The sequence below is a fragment of the Hyla sarda genome, chromosome 7, assembly GCF_029499605.1.
Source record: "Hyla sarda isolate aHylSar1 chromosome 7, aHylSar1.hap1, whole genome shotgun sequence".
Lineage (NCBI taxonomy): Eukaryota > Metazoa > Chordata > Amphibia > Anura > Hylidae > Hyla > Hyla sarda.
The window spans coordinates 61,450,228-61,475,309 of record NC_079195.1 but is presented as its reverse complement, the minus strand read 5'-3'; the positions used below and the strand labels follow the sequence as shown (position 1 = coordinate 61,475,309).

Sequence of the window (25,082 nt, the reverse complement as noted above, 5' to 3'; positions counted from 1 at the left end):
TGTTTTTTTCTACTTCATTTTTGACTATGTGCGACAAATTTACTAAATTGTTGCACGGCATTAATAAATTTGGCACACGTAGGCAAAAGTGGGAAATTTACTTCATGTAGTAGAAAAAATAGTCTGTTCCTTTTTCTTGCTGTCTGAATAGGTTTGGCTGCTGGTTTCCTTCTGGATCTTTTGTTTTTGAGTATTTTTTTAGCTTTTTCACCACATCTAAATAATTCAATAACTACAGTGGTCCCTCAAGTTACAATATTAATTGGTTCCAGGAAAACCATTGTAAGTTGAAACCATTGTATGTTGAGACCATAACTCTATGGAAATGTGGTAATTGGTTCTAAAGGCACCAAAATGTCATCCAAAATAGGAAAAAGTGACAAAGAAAAATAAGTAGATAACTGATATAGATAAAGCAAATCCTTACATATAAAAGTAAGAAAGATCTGCTGGGAGCTGTAAATCACTGTCTATGTCAGTGTTTCCCAAGCAGGGAGCCTCCAGCTGTTGCAAAACTATAACTCCCAGCATGCCTGGACAGCCAAAGGCTGTCCGGGCATGCTGGGAGTTGTAGTTTTGCAAAAGATGGGGCCACCCTGCTTGGGAAACACTGGTCTATGTAGAGGACAGGAGCTTCTTCAGGGGTCCTGTACAGTACAGGCAATGTCCCAAACAAGTAATGGAGTCGCCCTCACCTGGTGTCCAAAAGAGCAGCTAACCCTGATACAGGTAAAGTGTACAGAACATGTAATACCAGACACCAGTCAGTGCATACACTTCAGTAATACAGGGGTTTTACCAGTGAATGCCCATTTTGATTGGTTGGTTCTTCCAGCCATTGACACGTTTTACAGATCTGGACTGTCTGTAGCATTGTATGTTGAGTCTGGTTTCAACTTACGATGGTCCAGAAAAGACCATTGTATGTTGAAACTATTGTATGTTGAGGCCATTGTAAGTTGAGGGATCACTGTAAATTGTAGTCATGGCTCAGAAGTGGTAAACGGCATTTAGTGTGTGTGTGTGTGTTTATTACATTTTTTTAACACAGTTTTTTTCTCCCTGAATGTACTTACACTTTTTTTTTTTTTTGGTTACTTCTTCTACAGATCTGTGTATCCTGTGGACTCCTTCGGATTCGGTGGACTACTTCGATGACCAGCGTTTTTCTTTGCTTGATGTTAATAAAATGGTTAACGAGGGCTTGTGGGGGAGTGTTTTTTGTAATAATTTTTTTTTAAAACCTGTTGTGTTTTATTTTTATTTTACTTTACTAGACAGGCTTAGTAGTGGAAGCTGTCTTATAGACTGAGTCCATTACTAAGCCGGGCTTAGCGTTAGCCACAAAAACAGCTAGCGCTAACCCCCAATTATTACCCCGGTACCCAACACCACAGGGGTGCCGGGAAGAGCCGGTACCAACAGGCCCGGAGCGTCAAAAATGGCGCTCCTGGGCCTAGGCGGTAACAGGCTGGCGTTATTTAGGTTGGGGAGGGCCAGTAACAATGGTCCTCGCCCACCCTGGTAACGTCAGGCTGTTACTGTTTGGTTGGTATTTGGTTGAGAATAAAAATAGGGGGACCCTATGCGTTTTTTTAATATATTTAATTATTTATTTAAAAAAAAAAAACGCATAGGGTCCCCCCTATTTTCATTCTCAGCCAAATACCAACCAAACAGTAACAGCCTGACGTTCCCAGGGTGGGCGAGGACCATTGTTACTGGCCCTCCCCAGCCTAAATAACGCCAGCCTGTTACCGCCTAGGCCCAGGAGCGCCATTTTTGACGCTCCAGGCCTGTTGGTACCGGCTCTTCCCGGCACCCCTGTGGCGTTGGGTACCGGGGTAATAATAGGGGGTTAGCGCTAGCTGTTTTTGTGGCTAGCGCTAAGCCCAGGTTAGTAATGGACTCTGTCTATAAGACAGCTTCCACTACTAAGCCTGTCTAGTAAAGTAAGAAAAAAACACAACAGGTTTTAAAAATTTTTTATTACAAAAAACACTCCCCCACAAGCCCTCGTTAACCATTTTATTAAAATCAAACAAAGAAAAACGCTGGTCATCGAAGTAGTCCACCGAATCCGAAGGAGTCCACAGGATAAACGGATCTGAAATGAGAAGAAAACAAAAAAAATGGGTTAGTACATTTATTATCACCTGCTCACACATCTCCCGCCCCGCATGACTACAACTGCCAGCATGCCCTTACAGTAAGGACATGCTGGGAGTTGTAGTTGTGTGGTGCAGGAGATGTGTGGGCAAGTGACAAGCTTGTCCCCTGCCCCCAGCTGCAGGACTACAACTCCCAGCATGCCCTTACAGTAAGGTGGGGCGGAGGCCGGGCACAGTGTTTCCCAACCTGGGACTTGTAGTTTTGCAACATCTGGAGGCACCCTGGTTGGGAAACACTGTTTTAGGCCAGTGTTTCCCAACCAGGGTGCCTCCAGATGTTGCAAAACTACAAGCCCCAGCATGCCTGGACAGTCAAAGGCTGTCTAGGCATGCTGGGAGTTGTAGTTTTGCAACATCTGGAGGCAACCTGGCTGGGAAACACTGGCCTAAAACAGTGTTTCCCAACCAAGGTGCCTCCAGATGTTGCAAAACTACAAGTCCCAGCATGCCTGGACAGTCAAAGGCTGTCTAGGCATGCTGGGAGTTGTAGTTTTGCAACATCTGGAGGCAACCTGGCTGGGAAACACTGGCCTAAAACAGTGTTTCACAACCAGGGTGCCTCCAGATGTTGCAAAACTACAAGCCCCAGCATGCCTGGACAGTCAAAGGCTGTCTAGGCATGCTGGGAGTTGTAGTTTTGCAACATCTGGAGGCAACCTGGCTGGGAAACACTGGCCTAAAACAGTGTTTCCCAACCAGGGTGCCTCCAGATGTTGCAAAACTACAAGTCCCAGCATGCCTGGACAGTCAAAGGCTGTCTAGGCATGCTGGGAGTTGTAGTTTTGCAACATCTGGAGGCAACCTGGCTGGGAAACACTGGCCTAAAACAGTGTTTCCCAACCAGGGTGCCTCCAGATGTTGCAAAACTACAAGCCCCAGCATGCCTGGACAGTCAAAGGCTGTCCAGGCATGCTGGGAGTTGTAGTCTTGCAACATCTGGAGGCACCCTGGTTGGGAAACACTGGCCTAAAACAGTGTTTCCCAACCAGGGTGCCTCCAGATGTTGCAAAACTACAAGCCCCAGCATGCCTGGACAGTCAAAGGCTGTCCAGGCATGCTGGGAGTTGTAGTCTTGCAACAACTGGAGGCACCCTGGTTGGGAAGCCTGCGCAACTTACCGGCTTCCGTAGGATCCAGCGCTGCACGACACTGCCGCGCGACACTGCCGCACGACAGTGCCGCGCGACGATCTCCGACAGCGATCGTCGCTGGAGCCTCGGAAGGGTAAGTGAACTTCTTCGCCGGTCCCCTTCAGCTGTTTAGTTTTGCAACAGCTGGAGGACTACAGTTTACAGACCACAAACCAGTGGTCTGCAAACTGTGGCCCTCCAGCTGTTGCAAAACTACAACTCCCAGCATGCCTGGACAGCCAATGGCTGTCCAGGCATGCTGGGAGTTGTAGTCTTGCAACATCTGGAGGCACCCTGGTTGGGAAACACTGTTTTAGGCCAGTGTTTCCCAACAAGGGTGCCTCCAGCTGTTGCAAAACTACAACTCCCAGCATGCCCGGACAGCCAAAGGGTGTCCAGGCATGCTGGGAGTTGTAGTCTTGCAACATCTGGAGGCACCCTGGTTGGGAAACACTGTTTTAGGCCAGTGTTTCCCAACAAGGGTGCCTCCAGCTGTTGCAAAACTACAACTCCCAGCATGCCCGGACAGCCAAAGGGTGTCCAGGCATGCTGGGAGTTGTAGTCTTGCAACATTTGGAGGCACCCTGGTTGGGAAGCTTGCGCAACTTACCGGCTTCCGTAGGATCCAGCGCTGCACGACACTGCCGCGCGACACTGCCGCGCGACAGTGCCGCGCGACGATCTCCGTCAGCGATCGTCGCTGGAGCCTCGGAAGGGTAAGTGAACTTCTTCGCCGGTCCCCTTCAGCTGTTTAGTTTTGCAACAGCTGGAGGACTACAGTTTACAGACCACACACCAGTGGTCTGCAAACTGTGGCCCTCCAGCTGTTGCAAAACTACAACACCCAGCATGCCCTGACAGCCAAAGCCTATGGCTCTCAGGGCAGGAGCCCGGGCTGACATTACAGTGCAGCCGCCCGGACTCCTCATACGGTCTCCCCGCTACCCCCCCTTGTCTCCCGCCCGGGCTCCTCATACGGCCTCCCCGCTACCCCCCCCTTGTCTCCCGCCCGCGCCGCTCAGCTCCCGCTGCTACAAGACTACAACTCCCAGCATGTCCTCACTGTAAGGGCATGCTGGGACTTGTAGTCTTGCAACAGCAGACAGATGGGAGTTGTGTGGCGCTGGCAGGTGAGAGGGGGGGGGGGGGATATAAATCACTGTAGTGTCCCGGTAGCGCAGTGAGGGTAGCGGGGAGAAAGTATGTCGGAGCCCGGGCGGCAGCAGCTTTTCCTGCTCCATGTTGGAGCTGGAGTAAATTTAGTCAATTTTTATGGCCGTTGCGACAGTTTATTGCGCAACTGCGACTGTCTCAGTTAATAAATTCCTGACCACTGCAAGTAAAAACTGAAAACTTGCGTAAATTAAGTGGGAATTTTTTTTTTGACTTTCTAGCTCTTGCTAGGGAAAGTCGCACAATTTATAGGGTAGGCGCAATTGCGACAATTTTGCGCCAAAAATAGTCAGAAAAAAATGACTAAACCCCTTAGTAAATGCCCCCCATAGTGGTTATAATGTGGGTAAAGAGCTGTAAAATGAGGGGTTATTTACTGGAATATGTTCACTAGGTTGTTACGCCGAGCGCTCCGGGTCCCCGCTCCTCCCCGGAGCGCTCGCTTCACTCCCTCCGCTGCAGCGCTCCGGTCACGTCCTCTGACCCGGGGCGCTGCGATCCCGCTGCCAGCCGGGATGCGATTCACGATGCGGGTAGCGCCCGCTCGCGATGCGCACCCCGGCTCCCCTACCTGACTCGCTCCCCGTCTGTTCTGTCCCGGCGCGCGCGGCCCCGCTCCCTAGGGCGCGCGCGCGCCGGGTCTCTGCGATTTAAAGGGCCACTGCGCCGCTGATTGGCGCAGTGGTTCCAATTAGGGTTTTCACCTGTGCACTTCCCTATATTACCTCACTTCCCTTGCACTCCCTTGCCGGATCTTGTTGCCTTAGTGCCAGTGAAAGCGTTCCTTGTGTGTTCCTTGCCTGTGTTTCCAGACCTTCTGCCGTTGCCCCTGACTACGATCCTTGCTGCCTGCCCCGACCTTCTGCTACGTCCGACCTTGCTTCTGCCTACTCCCTTGTACCGCGCCTATCTTCAGCAGCCAGAGAGGTGAGCCGTTGCTAGTGGATACGACCTGGTCACTACCGCCGCAGCAAGACCATCCCGCTTTGCGGCGGGCTCTGGTGAAAACCAGTAGTGGCTTAGAACCGGTCCACTAGCACGGTCCACGCCAATCCCTCTCTGGCACAGAGGGTCCACTACCTGCCAGCCGGCATCGTGACAGTAGATCCGGCCATGGATCCCGCTGAAGTTCCTCTGCCAGTTGTCGCTGACCTCACCACGGTGGTCGCCCAGCAGTCACAACAGATAGCGCAACAAGGCCAACAGCTGTCTCAACTGACCGTTATGCTACAACAGTTGCTACCACAGCTTCAGCAGTCATCTCCTCCGCCAGCTCCTGCACCTCCTCCGCAGCGAGTGGCCGCTCCTGGGATACGCTTATCCTTGCCGGATAAATTTGATGGGGACTCTAAGTTTTGCCGTGGCTTTCTTTCCCAATGTTCCCTGCATCTGGAGATGATGTCGGACCTGTTTCCCACTGAAAGGTCTAAGGTGGCTTTCGTAGTCAGTCTTCTGTCCGGAAAAGCCCTGTCATGGGCCACACCGCTCTGGGACCGCAATGACCCCGTCACTGCCTCTGTACACTCCTTCTTCTCGGAAATCCGAAGTGTCTTTGAGGAACCTGCCCGAGCCTCTTCTGCTGAGACTGCCCTGTTGAACCTGGTCCAGGGTAATTCTTCCGTTGGCGAGTATGCCGTACAATTCCGTACACTTGCTTCAGAATTGTCCTGGAATAATGAGGCCCTCTGCGCAACCTTCAAAAAAGGCCTATCCAGCAACATTAAAGATGTTCTGGCCGCACGAGAAATTCCTGCTAATCTACATGAACTTATTCACCTAGCCACTCGCATTGACATGCGTTTTTCTGAAAGGCGTCAGGAACTCCGCCAAGATATGGACTCTGTTCGCACGAGGCGTTTCGTCTCCTCGGCTCCTCTCTCCTCTGGTCCCCTGCAATCTGTTCCTGTGCCTCCCGCCGTGGAGGCTATGCAGGTCGACCGGTCTCGCCTGACACCTCAAGAGAGGACACGACGCCGTATGGAGAACCTCTGCCTGTACTGTGCTAGTACCGAACACTTCCTGAGGGATTGTCCTATCCGTCCTCCCCGCCTGGAAAGACGTACGCTGACTCCGCACAAAGGTGAGACAGTCCTTGATGTCTACTCTGCTTCTCCACGTCTTACTGTGCCTGTGCGGATGTCTGCCTCTGCCTTCTCCTTCTCTACAGTGGCCTTCTTGGACTCTGGATCTGCAGGAAATTTTATTTTGGCCTCTCTCGTCAACAGGTTCAACATCCCGGTGACCAGTCTCGCCAGACCCCTCTACATCAATTGTGTAAATAATGAAAGATTGGACTGTACCATACGTTTCCGCACGGAGCCCCTTCTTATGAGCATCGGATCTCATCATGAGAGGATTGAACTTTTGGTCCTCCCCAATTGCACCTCGGAGATTCTCCTTGGACTTCCCTGGCTTCAACTTCATTCCCCAACCCTGGATTGGTCCACTGGGGAGATCAAGAGTTGGGGGTCCTCTTGTTCCAAGAACTGTCTAAAACCGGTTCCCAGTAACCCTTGCCGTAACTCTGTGGTTCCTCCAGTAACCGGTCTCCCTAAGGCCTATATGGGCTTCGCGGATGTTTTCTGCAAAAAACAAGCTGAGACTCTACCTCCTCACAGGCCTTATGATTGCCCTATCGACCTCCTCCCGGGTACTACTCCACCCCGGGGCAGAATTTATCCTCTCTCTGCCCCAGAGACTCTTGCCATGTCCGAATACGTCCAGGAGAATCTAAAAAAGGGCTTTATCCGTAAATCCTCCTCTCCTGCCGGAGCCGGATTTTTCTTTGTGTCCAAAAAAGATGGCTCCCTACGTCCTTGCATTGACTACCGCGGTCTTAATAAAATCACGGTTAAGAACCGCTACCCCTTACCCCTCATCTCTGAACTCTTTGATCGCCTCCAAGGTGCCCACATCTTCACTAAATTGGACTTAAGAGGCGCCTATAACCTCATCCGCATCAGAGAGGGGGACGAGTGGAAAACGGCATTTAACACCAGAGATGGACACTTTGAGTATCTGGTCATGCCCTTTGGACTGTGCAATGCCCCTGCCGTCTTCCAAGACTTTGTCAATGAAATTTTTCGTGATCTGTTATACTCCTGTGTTGTTGTATATCTGGACGATATCCTAATTTTTTCTGCCAATCTAGAAGAACACCGCCAGCATATCCGTATGGTTCTTCAGAGACTTCGTGACAACCAACTCTATGCCAAAATTGAGAAATGTCTGTTTGAATGCCAATCTCTTCCTTTTCTAGGATATTTGGTCTCTGGCCAGGGACTACAGATGGATCCAGACAAACTCTCTGCCGTCTTAGATTGGCCACGCCCCTCCGGACTCCGTGCTATCCAACGCTTTTTGGGGTTCGCCAATTATTACAGGCAATTTATTCCACATTTTTCTACCATTGTGGCTCCTATCGTGGCTTTAACCAAAAAAAATGCTGATCCCAAGTCCTGGCCTCCTCAAGCAGAAGACTCCTTTAAACGACTCAAGTCTGCCTTTTCTTCGGCTCCCGTGCTCTCCAGACCTGACCCTTCCAAACCCTTCCTATTGGAGGTTGATGCCTCCTCAGTGGGAGCTGGAGCTGTTCTTCTACAAAAAAATTCTTCCGGGCATGCTGTCACTTGTGGTTTTTTCTCTAGGACCTTCTCTCCAGCGGAGAGGAACTACTCCATCGGGGATCGAGAGCTTCTAGCCATTAAATTAGCACTTGAGGAATGGAGGCATCTGCTGGAGGGATCAAGATTTCCTGTTATTATCTACACCGACCACAAGAACCTCTCCTACCTCCAGTCTGCCCAACGGCTGAATCCTCGCCAGGCCCGGTGGTCTCTGTTCTTTGCCCGATTTAATTTTGAGATTCACTTTCGTCCTGCCGATAAGAACATTAGGGCCGATGCTCTCTCTCGTTCCTCGGATGCCTCAGAAGTTGATCTCCCTCCGCAACACATCATTCCACCTGACTGCCTGATCTCCACTTCTCCTGCCTCCATCAGGCAGACTCCTCCAGGAAAGACCTTTGTTTCTCCACGCCAACGCCTCGGAATCCTCAAATGGGGTCACTCCTCCCATCTCGCAGGTCATGCGGGCATCAAGAAATCTGTGCAACTCATCTCCCGCTTCTATTGGTGGCCGACTCTGGAGACGGATGTTGGGGACTTTGTGCGAGCCTGCACTATCTGTGCCCGGGATAAGACTCCTCGCCAGAAGCCCGCTGGTTTTCTTCATCCTCTGCCTGTCCCCGAACAGCCTTGGTCTCTGATTGGTATGGATTTTATTACTGATTTACCCCCTTCCCGTGGCAACACCGTTATTTGGGTGGTCGTTGATCGATTCTCCAAAATGGCACATTTCATCCCTCTTCCTGGTCTTCCTTCTGCGCCTCAGTTGGCTAAACAATTTTTTGTACACATTTTTCGTCTTCACGGGTTGCCTACGCAGATTGTCTCGGATAGAGGGGTCCAATTCGTGTCTAAATTCTGGAGGGCTCTCTGTAAACAACTCAAGATTAAATTAAATTTTTCCTCTGCATATCATCCCCAGTCCAATGGACAAGTAGAAAGAATTAACCAGATCCTGGGTGATTATTTGCGACATTTTGTTTCCTCCCGCCAGGATGACTGGGCAGATCTCCTTCCATGGGCCGAATTCTCGTATAACTTCAGGGTCTCTGAATCTTCCTCCAAATCCCCATTTTTCGTGGTGTACGGCCGTCACCCTCTTCCCCCCCTCCCTACCCCCTTGCCCTCTGGTCTGCCCGCTGTGGATGAAATTTCTCGTGACCTTTCCATTATATGGAGAGAGACCCAAAATTCTCTCTTACAGGCTTCTTCACGCATGAAGAGGTTCGCGGATAAGAAAAGAAGAGCTCCCCCCGTTTTTTCCCCTGGAGACAAGGTATGGCTCTCCGCTAAATATGTCCGCTTCCGTGTCCCTAGCTACAAGTTGGGACCACGCTATCTTGGTCCTTTCAAAATTTTGTGTCAAATTAATCCTGTCTCTTATAAACTTCTTCTTCCTCCTTCTCTTCGTATCCCTAATGCCTTTCACGTCTCTCTTCTCAAACCACTCATCCTCAACCGTTTTTCTCCCAAATCTGTTCCTCCCACTCCTGTTTCCGGCTCCTCGGACGTCTTCTCGGTCAAGGAAATTTTGGCTGCCAAAAAGGTCAGAGGGAAAAATTTTTTTTTAGTAGACTGGGAGGGTTGTGGTCCTGAAGAGAGATCCTGGGAACCTGAGGACAACATCCTTGACAAAAGTCTGCTCCTCAGGTTCTCAGGCTCCAAGAAGAGGGGGAGACCCAAGGGGGGGGGTACTGTTACGCCGAGCGCTCCGGGTCCCCGCTCCTCCCCGGAGCGCTCGCTTCACTCCCTCCGCTGCAGCGCTCCGGTCACGTCCTCTGACCCGGGGCGCTGCGATCCCGCTGCCAGCCGGGATGCGATTCGCGATGCGGGTAGCGCCCGCTCGCGATGCGCACCCCGGCTCCCCTACCTGACTCGCTCCCCGTCTGTTCTGTCCCGGCGCGCGCGGCCCCGCTCCCTAGGGCGCGCGCGCGCCGGGTCTCTGCGATTTAAAGGGCCACTGCGCCGCTGATTGGCGCAGTGGTTCCAATTAGGGTTTTCACCTGTGCACTTCCCTATATTACCTCACTTCCCTTGCACTCCCTTGCCGGATCTTGTTGCCTTAGTGCCAGTGAAAGCGTTCCTTGTGTGTTCCTTGCCTGTGTTTCCAGACCTTCTGCCGTTGCCCCTGACTACGATCCTTGCTGCCTGCCCCGACCTTCTGCTACGTCCGACCTTGCTTCTGCCTACTCCCTTGTACCGCGCCTATCTTCAGCAGCCAGAGAGGTGAGCCGTTGCTAGTGGATACGACCTGGTCACTACCGCCGCAGCAAGACCATCCCGCTTTGCGGCGGGCTCTGGTGAAAACCAGTAGTGGCTTAGAACCGGTCCACTAGCACGGTCCACGCCAATCCCTCTCTGGCACAGAGGGTCCACTACCTGCCAGCCGGCATCGTGACATAGGTGCTGCATTTTGCTTGTAAACAATTTTATTTCTAATGCACCCCAGCTGGCCGTTCTCCCCTTTCTCCTCCATATTCCCCTTTCGGCCGTGCTCCCTTTACTATTATGCTAATTAAGGCAGTGGGTGAGCTCACAGAGAGCAGAGCGCTCACCTGCGGCCTTCATTAGCAGCAGGGGTGGGCCAATGGGGAATATGGAGGAGACAGGGGAGCTCGGGCAGCCCACTCCCCGCCTCCAATGCGTGCGGAGGTACATAAGGAATAAAACTATTTACAAGCATAACTCAGCACCTAACCAACGGATTTCAGTGAGCAACCCCTCATTTTACAGCTCTTCCCCCGCACTTTAATACTGGGTTTGTATACTGGGTTTAGTGTGGCTAAACTAGCTGTTAGATTCTATTTAAATGTAAGATCCATGGAGTCATTCAGCTGAGCCCCAATTCTGAGCTCCAGTTATTAAAAAAAAAAAAAAAAAAAAAACGATAAAGAAAAACTACTTGTTGCTATAACATACTCCATTTTTTTTTAAGGCTTTTACCTAGATTATGACACATGGGAATCTTGTCCGTTGTAAGAACTAATGTGATATTTAGTCCAAAAACTGTGCAAAGTGCTAAAGTAGATGCACGTATAGTCTTATTTTTATGAAACTCTACAATGCTTACTATTACAGCAAATTCACTTAAACATGGAAAAAAAAAACAGTGTGGGGCTCACCTTAGACAAGACTTGTGTTTTACTGTTCAGTGACAGCCCGGATATCTGTTCCACACAGCGCACTATTCTGGTGCAGGCTTTAGCTTCATTCTGTGCCATCCACAAAATGTGGTCTTTTACCAACATGCAATTACTTGCAATTTCTATTATAATGCCCCCAAGCTGTAGGAGAAGAGATTCAATGAATGTGATGAATTTACTGTAAGAAATCTACCTAACCGCTAGTGTTGTATTGTACATTCTAGACACAATAATACAGGAATGCAAAAAAAAAAAAAAAAAATATTAAACTCCTTTCAATATTGTTTCAATTTCGGAATCTTACTGAATGCAGATGGCAGTATACTGTAATCTTTGAGGAAAATCCTAGGATTAAAATATGAATTTGTAACATTATGGAATATTAAAAGATCACATAAATTGGATCATCTATGGAGCATCATGTTGTATTATTCAACAGCATTCAAGTAGCTGGCTCTGTCCATGAGAAGTATTCATAGAAAATGTCAGGTAACAAACTGGTGTTTATAAATGCTATTTCACACACACACAAAAAAACACATCATTTACACATCATTGTATTTTTTTAGTTTTTCAGGAGCAATCCAAATCTCAGTCGGTAAGGCATCAGCTATTACTATAGGGACAATTTATATAGGAAAATGACTTTAGTCATTTTACCTAATGTTTCTTTATTTTCTTTTTTTCTTTTCATCACTTATGGAGATTATCGGTTGACATAGGCATTATTGGCCACATAAGGCCAGAAATTGAAAAGTAACCTAGTTTTATGTAACAAGCCAGGATAACATATCTCCATTTCAGGAGTAGTTTTGAAGGCAATTTAGCTCTCCTCCAATGGGTAGTACTAGAGAGACAGTTTTCTTCCATCTGCTGGAGAGCTACTTTACATACCTTTTTTTTCCCCCAGGGAGCACTGCATGACATATTAGACTCCCTTTGCTGGTGGACCCCACAAAAAGAAACATTACCAGCTTTCATTCAGCCAACTAGTAGAACTCTGAAACAATTGTCTATAAATGGTTAACTCTTCTATTTGGCTTGGCTGATAATCCATGCTCATATTTCAATGTCCGTTTATCGGCTGAACATTGACTTATAGAGTAGCTACTTCCAATATGAAGTAGTCATGTCCAGAGGAAAAGTTGCTTAGTTGCCCATAGCGACCAATCAGATCTCCAATTTTATTTTTCAGAGGCTTTTTCAAAAATGAAAGAAGCAATCTGATTGGTTGCTATGGGCAAATCAGCAACTTTTTCTCTGGACGGGTTGTGATAAATCCCCGCTATATTCTTGAACACTTTGTTATGGCTTTACCCCTTCCTCCAAAATCGGGTACATTTATGTGATGATTAGGGATGACTTCCCGCATCACCACATACATATACCTGATGAGAATAAACTGTCACAGCACTGCCGGGTGCTGTGACAGTTTATTTAGCTCAGCTGTGCTGCACAGCAGAGCCTCCCTGAAGCCAGCAAGGGACCAATCGCAGCGGTCCCCGGCCAGAGATTGCTGCTATTGGTCTGTCAGTACAGACGGACCACTAGCAGGGATCTGGTGTGGGTCTCCTCCTTCCCCCTCTCCTCCGTCGCTTCACTGTGTGAAGTGATTGGTGCTGAGGGGGGCCCCATTGGAGGAGGCTACCCGCAGGCACTCAGGATAGAAGATGCGCTAAAATCCTGGGTTACATAGTTACATAGTTAGTACGGTCGAAAAAAGACATATGTCCATCAAGTTCAACCAGAGAATTGAAGGGTAGGGGTGTGGCGCGATATTGGGGAAGGGATGGGATTTTATATTTCTTCATAAGCATTAATGTTATTTTGTTCCAGGAATGTATCTAATCCTGTTTTAAAGCTGTTAATGTTTCCTGCTGTGACCAGTTCCTGAGGTAGACTGTTCCATAAGTTCACAGTTCTCATGGTAAAGAAGGCGTATCGCCCCTTGAGACTAAACTTTTTCTTCTCCAGACGGAAGGAGTCCCCCTTGTCCTTTGGGTGGGTTTAACCTGGAAAAGTTTTTCTCCATATTTTTTGTATAGGCCATTAATATACTTATATACGTTTATCATATCCCCCCTTAAACGTCTCTTCTCAAGACTAAACAATTGTAACTCCTTTAATCACTCCTCATAGCTAAGATGTTCCATGCCCCATATTAGTTTAGTTGCGTGTCTCTGCACCCTTTCCAGCTCCACAGTGTCCCTTTTATGGACAGGTGACCAAAACTGAACAGCATATTCCGGGTGAGGCCGTACCAATGCTTTATAAAGGGGAAGTATTATGTCCCTTGATTCCATGCCTCTTTTGATACATGACAATATCCTGCTGGCTTTGGAAGCAGCAGCCTGACATTGCATGCTATTCTGTAGTCTATGATCTACAAGTACACCCAGATCCTTCTCTAACAGTGACTCTGCCAGTTTAATCCCCCCTAAGACATACCACACATACAGGTTATTAGTACCCAGATGCATAACTTTACATTTGTCCACATTGAACCACATTTGCCAAGTGGATGCCCAGACACTTAGTCTATCCAAGTCATCTTGTAACCTATACATCTACAGGGTTAACCCTGTAGATGCTGCAGTCACTGAGACTGCAGCATCTATTAGGGTAACAGAGGGAGGGAGCTCCCTCTGTCACTGATTGGTGTAAAAGCAGAGAGGCCTTAAAGGGGTACTCCGTTACTTTGCTGTCAGAGCTCTGCTTTCCAGCGTCCGGAAGTTATTGTTCTGAAAGATGAGTGTGCGGGCTTCCATGTTCAGGGCTGCCCCTAGTGATGTCACGCCCGCCCCCTTGTGAAGGGCGTGATGTCACGTGGGGTGGCCCTGAAGACGGAAGCCCGCATACACATCGTTTGGAACAATAACTTCCAGATGCTGGAAAACCGAGCTCCGACAGCAAGGTAATGGAGTACCCCTTTAAAACTGGCCTCTGTTAGTCTACCTAAGGTAGGGACTGATCTATCCTATGCCTGTCAGTACTGACAGACATATGCATAATTCAATGCAGTACAGATGTTGAACATGTCCTATATCTTCTGCGGTGGGTTCTCTGATACTCAATCTATGTGATTCCCCCTATCACCCTCAGACTGGTTTATATGTGTTTTCCCTTCATTTTACACTCTGATACAATACAGCCTGTGTTATTGCCCTTTATAAAGAATTAGGTGTGTTCCTCCATCTTCACACTCTCACCTTCCTTTTACAACCTTTTCACCCTCCTTGCTGGTATCTATAACACTGAACAGGAAAGCACAGAGAAACAATACAGCCGGGAGCAGTGTGCTGTTGGATTTGTCAGAAGCAGCTGCACAGTCATTTATGTAAAAGAGTTGCACAGACTTTATAGCGGAAAAATGGAAGGGATTTGTTAAGGAAGACCATTTAGAAAGTTGTTTAATTTTGTAGCTAGGATGTACATAAACAGTAACAAATTGTGTGAAGGTTTACTTATATATTCCTTTATCCCAACCCTTTTATGGAAATATCAGTGTCTGACATGTTATTGAAGGCTGCTTTTCTGTACCAGCCTCACCATTATTCTGCCTAAAGTGCTTTATTGCTAACTCTAAATGTGATAGACAGTTTTTTCTGTTTTCTTTTCTCTATTTTTCAATTCTTTTAGCTTTTTTTTTTTTTTTTTTTTTACAGAATGGCGCATACTATTTTCAGAACAAGCCCCAAGCAATTCTGTAATGCATTTCCATTAGAATTTGCATTCAGAAACCATCATTATTTTAAAAATACAGACATTTTAATAAATGCATGAAGCTTTTATTCATGCCTAATAAAATAGTGGGAATTGTATTTGAAAGGGAGAGGTCATCACTAGACATGTATTTGATATAAAAGAGAATATTTTAAGAGAAATGGGGAGCATCATCAACTGATAAGAAAAAATCTAGCTTTGAGCATGGCTGGACCCTGATGCTGCTGCATTCATTAACACATGAATTCCCACATCTAATAAAACCAGAGCAGAAGATTGGTATAATTAGAGATGAGTGAATTTTAGAAAAATTTGATTCGGCCAATTCGCCAAATTTTCGGAAAAAATTTGGTTCGGTCCGAATTTATTTGTGGCAAATAATTGTTAAAAATGGTTATATCTGGCCTACAGAGAGGCTCAATAGGGGTGTAGAACACTTTGCTTTGTCCTAACACGCATAGGCAGTGTGCTATGTCAGTGAAATAATACTGTTATTCAGTATGACATGCAGATTACAAGCATTGCTATTAGAATCACTGCTGCAGAGCGTCTGGATGTGGCAGATTTGTTATGTTATTTTTATTTAATTAAATTTAAATTTATTTACATTTTTTGATTACCCATTCTGGTGAACATTGAGCTGGCGGTGCGAGGCGAGCTACCACCTGTCCCAGTCCCTGCCACTCAGCCCACCCCCATACTCTGAGGGTCCACTTGAATAGGAAGGGACTGCAGTACCAGCAACTTGGACAGGAGCACATTCAGCTTCTGTGACATTGGATAAGTGGGTGCATAAAGCTAGAAGTAGCTGCAGTGAAAAAGCTCGTACTTGTATCTTTCAATCGAGCTGGCAGTCCTTCGCCAGGTGATATACCCTTTGTTCCAGCCCCTGGCTCTCAGCACCCCCCTGACTGTGAAAGTGTAAACGTTTCATTTAATCAGTTATGGTTCATTGTTATTGCTCCAAGCTGTTTTATTGGATTCTTGTGATAATTCCACAGGTAATATGATGGTGACAACCTGGGCCTCAGTCTTGAAAAGATTACATTGTTTTTTTTATTTTTTTATCTAAGATTTATATTAGATTCCCAAGTATAATGTGCCAGTGTTTACTTTGAACTAATATTGTATGACCACAAAACCCAAACTAACAAGGAGTCACATGGTGGCACAATGAAAGAGCCTAGAGGTGGCAGCAGCATGAGGAGACCAAATTCTGGCAGAATGACGCAGCCTGGAATTGGCAGCAGCAAGAGGAGACCATATAGTGGCTGAATGACACAGCCTGCAGCTCGCCACAGCATGAGGAGACCATAGGGCCTCACAATCCCTAAGATTTAAAGATGAATTTAAAAATTTTAATAATTGAAGATTTATGGTAGCTAGTGCTACCATAAAAATTTGTAGGTAATGTCCAAGGCCCAGCAGCATCAGTAAGCCATATAGTGGTTGAATGACACAGCCTGCAGCTCACGGCAGCATGAGAAGAACATATAGTGTCTGAATGGCCTAGCCTGGAGTTGGTGGCAGATGAGGAGACCATATAGTGGCTGAATGGAACAGCCTGGAGTTGGCGGCAGCATGAGTAGTACATATAGTGGCTGATTGGCACAGCCTGGAGTTGGCGGTACCATGAGTGGAACATATAGTGGCTGAATGGCACAGCCTGGAGTTGGTGGCAGCATGAGGAGACCATATAGTGGCTGAATGGCACAGCCTGGAGTTGGGGGCAGCATGAGATGAACATATAGTGGCTGAATGGCACAGCCTGGAGTTGACGGCAGAATGAATAGAACATATAGTGCTGAATGGCACAGCTTGGAATTGGCGACAGCATAAGTAGAACATATAGTGGATGAATGGCATAGCCTGAAGTTGGCGGCAGCATGAGTAGAACATATAGTGGCTGAATGGCACAGCCTGGAGTTGGGGGCAGATGAGGAGACCATATAGTGGCTCAAGGGCACAGCCTAGAGTTGGCAGCTGCATGAGTAGAACATATAGTGGCTGAATGGCACAGCTTGGAGTTGGCGGCAGCATGAGTAGAACATATAGTGGCTGAATGGCATAGCCTGGAGTTGGCGGCAGCATGAGTACAACATATAGTGGCTGAATGGCACAGCCTGGAGTTGGTGGAAGCATGAGTAGAACATATAGTGGCTTAATGGCAAAGCCTGGAGTAGGCGGCAGATGAGGAGACCTTATAGTGGCTGAATGGCACAGCCTGGAGTTGGTGGCAGCATATGGAGACAATATGGGGGCAGAATGAGACAGCCTGGAGGTGTCATCAGGAGTCCTGAAAGTGACCCAGTGACAGAGTTGTGTAGTGGTTGGCAAGACCAATACCCGGTTAGGAAGGTGGTGAAAAAAGGTCTGATGCAGAGGAATGTTTGTAACTGGGGAGCAGCGCCTTAAATCTGTTTGGCACTATACATATTTATGAAGTGTTGGTGTGGCACCATTGTCAATCTACTCTGATGCATCAGGCATTGGTGGGTGAAAATCCTGGCTGATCCATGCCTGATTCATCTTAACAAAGGTCAGTCTCTTCACATTTTTCGAGGACAGACGAGTTCTCCTTGGGGTGACTATGGCCCCCGCCGCACTAAACACCCTCTCTGATGGCACACTACTGGCCGGCAGGACAGCTTTTCCAGGGCAAACTCTGCTAGTTGCGGCATCAAATAAAGTTTGGCTGCCCAGAAGTCAAGCGGATCTTCAAGGTTTGTTGGCAGGGTCATGTCAAGATATGCAACCACCTGCTGGTTCAGGTCCTTCTCCAGGTGTACCTGCTGCTGATGAGTTGCTTCACTATATGGGTGAAGAAATCTACTCATCAGCGACTGTAGACTCAGGCTGCTCCTGCCACCCCACCCCTTCCGAGCAGCCATGGCAGTGAAAGGTAAGTGCAGAGGGCCCCTCAAGTCAGACCTGCGAGTGGATGGACAATGGCACCGATAGGCATCGGCCAACTGACTACGTAGGATGTCTCTGTAGTAGGTCAGTTTGTCCTCCATCTCGGTGAGTATACAAATGGCCGCCATCTTGTGGCGATAGCAAGGAACCAATAAGGTGGAGAGCCAGAAGCCATCCCGCTGCCGAATGGTGGCAATTCGGTGGTCACGACGCAAGCAACTGAGCATGCATCGTGCAATTTGTGTAAGTCACTCGAAGGGACTCCCTGCTCCATCTTTACTGCATACTGTCACCGTGTGTCTGGGTCCTCTGCATTTTTCACAGAAAATAATTTTTTCACTGCAGCCATGAACCTCCCATTCACTTTCTACAGCAGTCTATTACAGAGAGGGGCAGAGAGCTGTGTATTGCCTCATACATTTGAACAAGCTGGCTCAGCTCGAGAAAAAGCAGGGGATGGAGGAATAATTTTTCTGCGCAACTCTGTGTCTTTGTTCCACAACAAATGGTCTACTGGTTATACTAGTCTGTAGATGGTATAATACCCAGCAGTCCACTACTAATAGTCTTTGAGAGAGTGAGAAGAGGGCAGAAAAATGCGCTACAGTATGCTTAAAAATCTTATTTTTGCACAACACCAGCAGAACACAACAGTGCGGCAGCACACTGTTGCTGTGTACCAAATCCTAAATTTCACTCTCTCAAATACTATTAGGAATGGACTGCTGGGTATTAAACCATCTACAGACTAGTATAACCAGCAGACCATTTGTTGTGAAACAAAGACACAGAGTTGCACAGAAAAATTATATCTCCATCCTCTGCTGTTTCTCCAGCTGAGCCATCTTGTTCAAATGTATGAGGCAACACACAGCGCTCTGCCCCTCTCTGTAATACACTGCTGTAGAAAGTGAATGGGAGGTTCATGGTTGCAGTAAAAATTATTTTCTGTGAAAAATGCACTGCTCCACCAGAACACTGACTTGACTATGAGGTGAAACGCTGCTGTAAAAAGCTTGTCTGTGTAACACACAGCGCTGTCCTATCTCTCTGCAGTTAAAGGATGAAGTGATGAGCCGGAATATGGCTGCCGATTATATACGGCTGTGACATCACAGGGGTGACTGGCTGTTGATAGGCTGCATCCTGCATGTGATTCAGGGTCATTCCGCCTACCCGCCTTCCCGCCTTGCCTTCCCGCCTTCCCAGAGTTCTTGCCCCTTGTCCTCACATGTGGATCCCCCATTTTAGATGCCCTGGAGCCTGGACCGCACTAAATGGAGCTTAATGAAGCGGTAGAATGGCTGCGATATTTACATTCGTTGCAAATCAAATTTTTCAGGAAATTCGTTACGAATTTGGATTAGTCAGGTTCGATTTGCTCATCTCTAGGTATAATGTGTGGAATGTTACTCTCAATGAGGGACATTTATCAATGTTTGCTTATGTATTCTTTTTTTTTTGTAATTTTTTCCTTCCTTTTTTTTTGCTTATGTGGGACTTATTTGTCAACTGGTTTCAGCCTGTTGATAATTTTCTTTCACGTAAGCAATTTTTCCTTTTTACTTTGGTAGTAGCTTTTTCTGCTCCATGTTTGAGCTGGAGTAAATAAAGTACATTTTTTACCCTGTTGCGACTTTTTTTTGCACAGTTGCGACTACCTGACTACCCGTAGTCCATTTTAAAATTATTACTATGTAGTTAATTTTTGGAAAATGTGCTTTTCTCGCTATCCAATCAAAATGTCGCACAAAAAATCGTGTAGTCGCAGTTGCGACAATTTTGCGACAATTATAGTAAAGAAAACCTGACTAAACCCGTTGATAAATGTCCATAAATATGTCTATTCTGTATCATTGCTTTGCAGTGTTCTCCGCTTTTCAATGATGTACTGGGGCCTGGTTCTAGTTTCATGTGCTCCTTCCCACCAAGACATCTATAACATGTCCATTCAAGGGAAATGCAACAGTGTCCAGACTTGGGATCTACTGTACAATACTTTGTGACCAACCTGTTAGGTGATCTTCTTTAGACCAAGAAAACTTTCATGTACCACTTGGAGGTTGTTACTGTAAAATGCATGCTTAATTTTAAGTTGCCCCAGTTCCTTCATAATAATAATAATAATAATATCAGCAGTGATCAGCTAGAGTTGTGCTCAAAAGTTTGCATCCCGTTGGAGAATTGGTAATATATGAACCATTCTTAAAGAAAATATGTGTGAGCAAGCAAAACACATTTGGTATTGCCCCCTTTAGCATGAGTGTGCAGTTTTTTGTAATAGTGGTCTATGAGGCCCTGAGTTATTGCAGGTGGTATAGCTGCCCACTTGTCATGCCCCCAGGTCATGCAAAGTCTTTGGTTATCTTGCATGTATCGCATGTTTGAAATCTGCCCAAAGTGGCTCGATGGTTTTAACCCCTTGGGGATGGAGCCCATTTTGACCCTAAGGACGGGAAAATTTTTAGCAAATCTGACCACTGTCATTTTAAGCATTAATAACTCTGGGATGCTTTTACTTATACATTTGATTACGAGATTGTTTTTTCGTGACATATTCTACTTTATGGTAGTGGTAAATTTTCGTCAATACTTGCATCATTTCTTGGTGAAGAATTCAAAAATTTTATGAAAAATTTAAAAATGTTGCATTTTTCTAATTTTGAAGCTCTCTGCTTGTAAGGAAAATAGACATTCCAAACAAATTATATATTGATTCACATATACAATATATCTACTTTATATTTGCATCATAAAGTTGACATGTTTTTACTTTTGGAAGACATCAGAGGGCTTCAAAGTTCAGCAGCAATTTTCCAATTTTTCACAACATTTTCAAAATCTGAATTTTTCAGGGACCAGTTCAGTTTTGAAGTGGATTTGAAGGGCCTTCATATTAGAAATACCCCATATATGACCCAATTATAAAAACTGCACCCCTCAAAGTATCCAAAATGACATTCAGTAAGTGTGTTAACCCTTTAGGTGTTTCACAGGAATAACAGCAAAGTGAAGGAGAAAATTCAAAATCTTCATTTTTTTACACTCGCATGTTCTTGTAGACTCAGTTTTTGAATTTTTAAGTAGGAGAAAAAGCCCCCCAAAATGTGTAACCCAATTTCTCTCGAGTAAGGAAATACCACATATGTGTATGTGAATTGTTCGGTGGGCGCAGTAGAGGGCTCAGGTAAGGGAAGGAGCGACAATGGGATTTTGGAAAGTGAATTTTGCTGAAATGGTTTTTGGGGGGCATGTCACATTTAGAAAGCCCCTATGGTGCCAGAACAGCAGAAAACCCCACACGACATACCATTTTGGAAACTATACCCCTCAAGGCACGTAACAAGGGGTCCAGTTAGTCTTAACACCCCACAGTGCAATTTTTTCCAAAAATGTACCATTTTTACAAAGGGTAATGGGAGAAAATGACGCCCAAAATTTGTAACCCCATCTCTTCTGAGTATGGAAATACCCCATGTTAGGACCTAAAATGCTCTGCGGGCGAACTTCAATGTTCAGAAGAGAAGAAGCGCCAATGAGCTTTTGGAAAGAGAATTCGTTTGGAATGGTAGTCAGGGGCCATGTGCATTTACAAAGCCCTCCGTGGTGCCAGAACAGTGCCCCCTCCCCACATGTGACCCCATTTTGGACACTACACCCCTAACAGAATTTAATAAGGGGTGCAATGAGTATTTACACCCCACTGGCATTTGACTAATCTTTGGAACAGTGGGCTGTGCAAATGAAAAATTACATTTTTCATTTTCACGGACCACTGTTCCAAAAATCTGTCAGACACCTGTGGGGCATAAATGCTCACTGCACCCCTTAATACATTACGTGAGGGGTGTAATTTCCAAACTGGCACTATGGAGGCTTTGTAAACACATGTGTCCTTCAATTCCGGACAAATTTTCTCTTAAAAATTCCAATGACGCTCCTTCTCTTCTGAGCATTGTAGTTTGCCCACAGAGCACTTTACATCCACATACAGGGCCGCCATCAGGGGAGTACAACCCATACAACTGTATGGGGCCTGGAGCTTCAAGGGACCCGGACGCCCCTGGACCTTTTTTTTTATTATTGGCATGTCAGTGAGTGACTGCGACTGTCACTCACTGACCGCTGGGTGCCCCCCAGGACTATGACCGGGCCTCATAGTACGGGGGGCCCGCACATTTCAATAAAATGACCTTTTTGTAGGGCGCGGGCCCCTTAAGGAGCAAAGCAGGACCGGACAAGTCAGGGTCTGATGGGAGTAGAGACGTCACGTGCCCCGCGCAGGCACGCACATCCACTCCAATCACGTGACCTGTCCCTGCTTATGTCCCCACGCAATCTCCAGCATCTTCTCCGTGCAGTGACAGGAGCAGCAGCCTCAAGCCGATGCTTCGATCCCTGGTAAGGTAAGTAAAGTGTGATAAGAGGTGCAGGGGTGTTATGGGGTGATAAGAGGTGCAGGGGTGTTATGGGGTGATAAGAGGTGCAAGGGTGTTATGGGGGTGATAAGAGGTGCAGGGGTGTTATGGGGTGATAAGAGGTGCAGGGGGGTTATGGGGGTGATGAGAGGTGCAGGGGGTTATGGGGGTGATGAGAGGTGCAGGGGGAGGGGGGGTGTTATAAGTGTGATAAGAGGTGCAGGGGGGTGTTATAGGGGTGATAAGAGGTGCAGGGGGTGTTATGGGGGTGATAAGAGGTGCAGGGGGGTGTTATGGGGTGATGAGAGGTGCGGGGGTGGGTTACAGGGTTGATGAGGAGAGGTGCAGGGGGATGGGGTGATGAGAAGTGCAGGGGGGTTATTGGGGTGATGAGAGGTGCGGGGGGGTTACAGGGGTGATGAGGAGAGGTGCAGGGGGATGGGGGATGAGAGGTGCAGGGGGGTTATGGGGGTGATGAGAGGTGCAGGGGGGGTTATGGGGGGTGATGACGAGAGGTGCCCCCCGCACCTCTCCTCATCACCCCCCATAACCCCCCTTGGTTATAGTAGTGATGAGGAGAGGTGCAGATGGGGGGGAAGTTATAGTGAAATGATATAGTGATAGTGATGAGGAGAGGTTTGGCGGGGGTTATGAGGGTGATGAGGACACAGAGGATAAGAGGGGGTGTATATGCATATATGATGTGTATGCATGTGTGGCAGTATTATATTCAGTGGATACAGTGTGGAGCAGTATTATATTCAGTGGATACAGTGTATAGCAGTATTATATTCAGTGGATACAGTGTGGGGCAGTATTTAGAGTACAGTGTATGGCAGTATTATATTTAGTGGGTAAAGTGTGCGGCAGTATTATATTTAGTGGGTACAATGTGCGGCAGTATTATATTTAGTGGGTACAGTGTGTGGCAGTATTATATTCAGTGGATACAGTGTGGAACAGTATTATATTCAGTGGATACAGTGTCCAGCAGTATTATATTCAGTGGATACAGTGTGGGGCAGTATTCAGAGTACAGTGTATGGCAGTATTATATTTAGTGGGTACAGTGTGCGGCAGTATTATATTTAGTGGGTACAGAGTGCGGCAGTATTATATTTAGTGGATACAGTGTATGGCAGTATTATATTTAGTGGGTACAGTGTATGGCAGTATTATATTTAGTGGGTACAGTGTGTGGCAGGATTATATTCAGGGTACAGTGTGTGGCAGAATGATATTTAGGGTACAGTGTGGGGCAGTATTTTATTTTGGGTACAGTGTATAGCAGAATTCTATTCAGTGTACAGTCTGGGGCAGCATTATATTTAGTGGGTACAGTGTATGGCAGTATTATATTCATGGTACATTGTGGGACAGTATTATATTTAGGGTACAGTGAGTGGCAGGATTATATTTAGTGGGTACAGTGTATAGCAGTATTATATTCAGGATACAGTGTGTTGCAGGATTATATTTAGTGGGTACAGTGTATAGCAGTATTATATTCAGGGTACTCCTGAGCTTTGTTGTGCGCCCACAGAGCAATTTATGCCCACATATGGGGTATTTCCGTACTCAGGAGAAATTACGTTACAAATTTTGGGGGTCTTTTTTTCCTTTTACTGCTTGTGAAAACAAAAAGTATGGGGCAACACCAGCATGTTAGTGTAAATTTTTTTTTTTTTTTTTACACTAACAGGCTGGTGTAACCCCCAACTTTTCCTTTTCATAAGGAGTAAAAGGAGAAAAAGGCCCCCAAAATTTGTAGTGCAATTTCTCCCGAGTACGGAAATACCCCATATGTGGCCCTAAACTGTTTCCTTGAAATACGACAGGGCTCCAAAATGAGAGAGCGCCATGCCCATTTGAGGACTAAATTAGGGATTGCATGGGGTGGACATAGGGGTATTTTACGCCAGTGATTCCCAAACAGGGTGCCTCCAGCTGTTGCTAAACTCCCAGCATGCCTGGACAGTCAGTGGCTGTCCAGAAATGCTGGGAGTTGTTGTTTTGCAACAGCTGGAGGCTCTGTTTTGGAAACTCTGCTGTACGATACCTTTTTCATTTTTATTGGGGGGGGGCAGTGTAAGGGGGTGTATATGTAGTGTTTTACCCTTTATTTTGTGTTAGTGTAGTGTAGAGTTTTAGGGTACATTCGCACTGGCGTGTTACGGTGAGTTTCCCGCGAGAAGTTTGCGCTGCGGCGAAAAATTTGCCACAGCCCAAACTTTAAGCAGGAAACGGACTGTAAACCTGCCGGTGTGAATGTACCCTGTACGTTCACATGGGGGGGCAAACCTCCAGCTGTTTCAAAACTACAACTCCCAGCATGTACTGACAGACCGTGCATGCTGGGAGTTGTACTTTTGCAATAGCTGAAGGCACACTGGTTGGAAAACCTTCAATTAGGTTCTGTTACCTAACTCAGTATTTTCCAACCAGTGTGCCTCCAGCTGTTGCAAAACTACAACTCCCGGCATGTACTGATCGCCGAAGGGCATGCTGGGAGATGTGGTTATGCAACAGCTGGAGGTACTTAACTACAACTCCCAGCATGCTGTTTGGGCATGCTGGGATTTGCAGTTTTGCAACATCTGGAGGGCTACAGTTTGTAGACCACTGCACAGTGATCTCCAAACTGTGACCCTCCTGATGTTGCAAAACTACAAATCCCAGCATGCCCAGACAGCACACAGCTGTTTGAACATGCTAGGAGTTGTAGTTTTGCAAGATCTGGAGGGATACAGTTTAGAGACCACTGTATAATGGTTTCAAACTG

General features: G+C 46.7%; 1 protein-coding gene across 16 annotated transcripts in view; it reads right to left on the bottom strand.

Annotated features, from left to right (window-relative positions):
* Positions 1-25,082, bottom strand: part of ADGRA1 (adhesion G protein-coupled receptor A1) — a 1,152,497-nt gene that overhangs the window by 645,928 nt on the left and 481,487 nt on the right. For 13 of the 16 annotated variants that reach the window (XM_056529273.1, XM_056529272.1, XM_056529274.1 and 10 more), the window contains one exon: positions 11,223-11,384. In XM_056529273.1, the coding sequence (XP_056385248.1) occupies positions 11,223-11,384 (162 nt within the window). Of the gene's footprint in view, positions 1-11,222; positions 11,385-12,137; positions 12,368-12,560; positions 12,641-25,082 lie in introns of those variants that run through there. The other 3 variants (XM_056529285.1, XM_056529284.1, XM_056529283.1) reach the window with 3 other exon arrangements.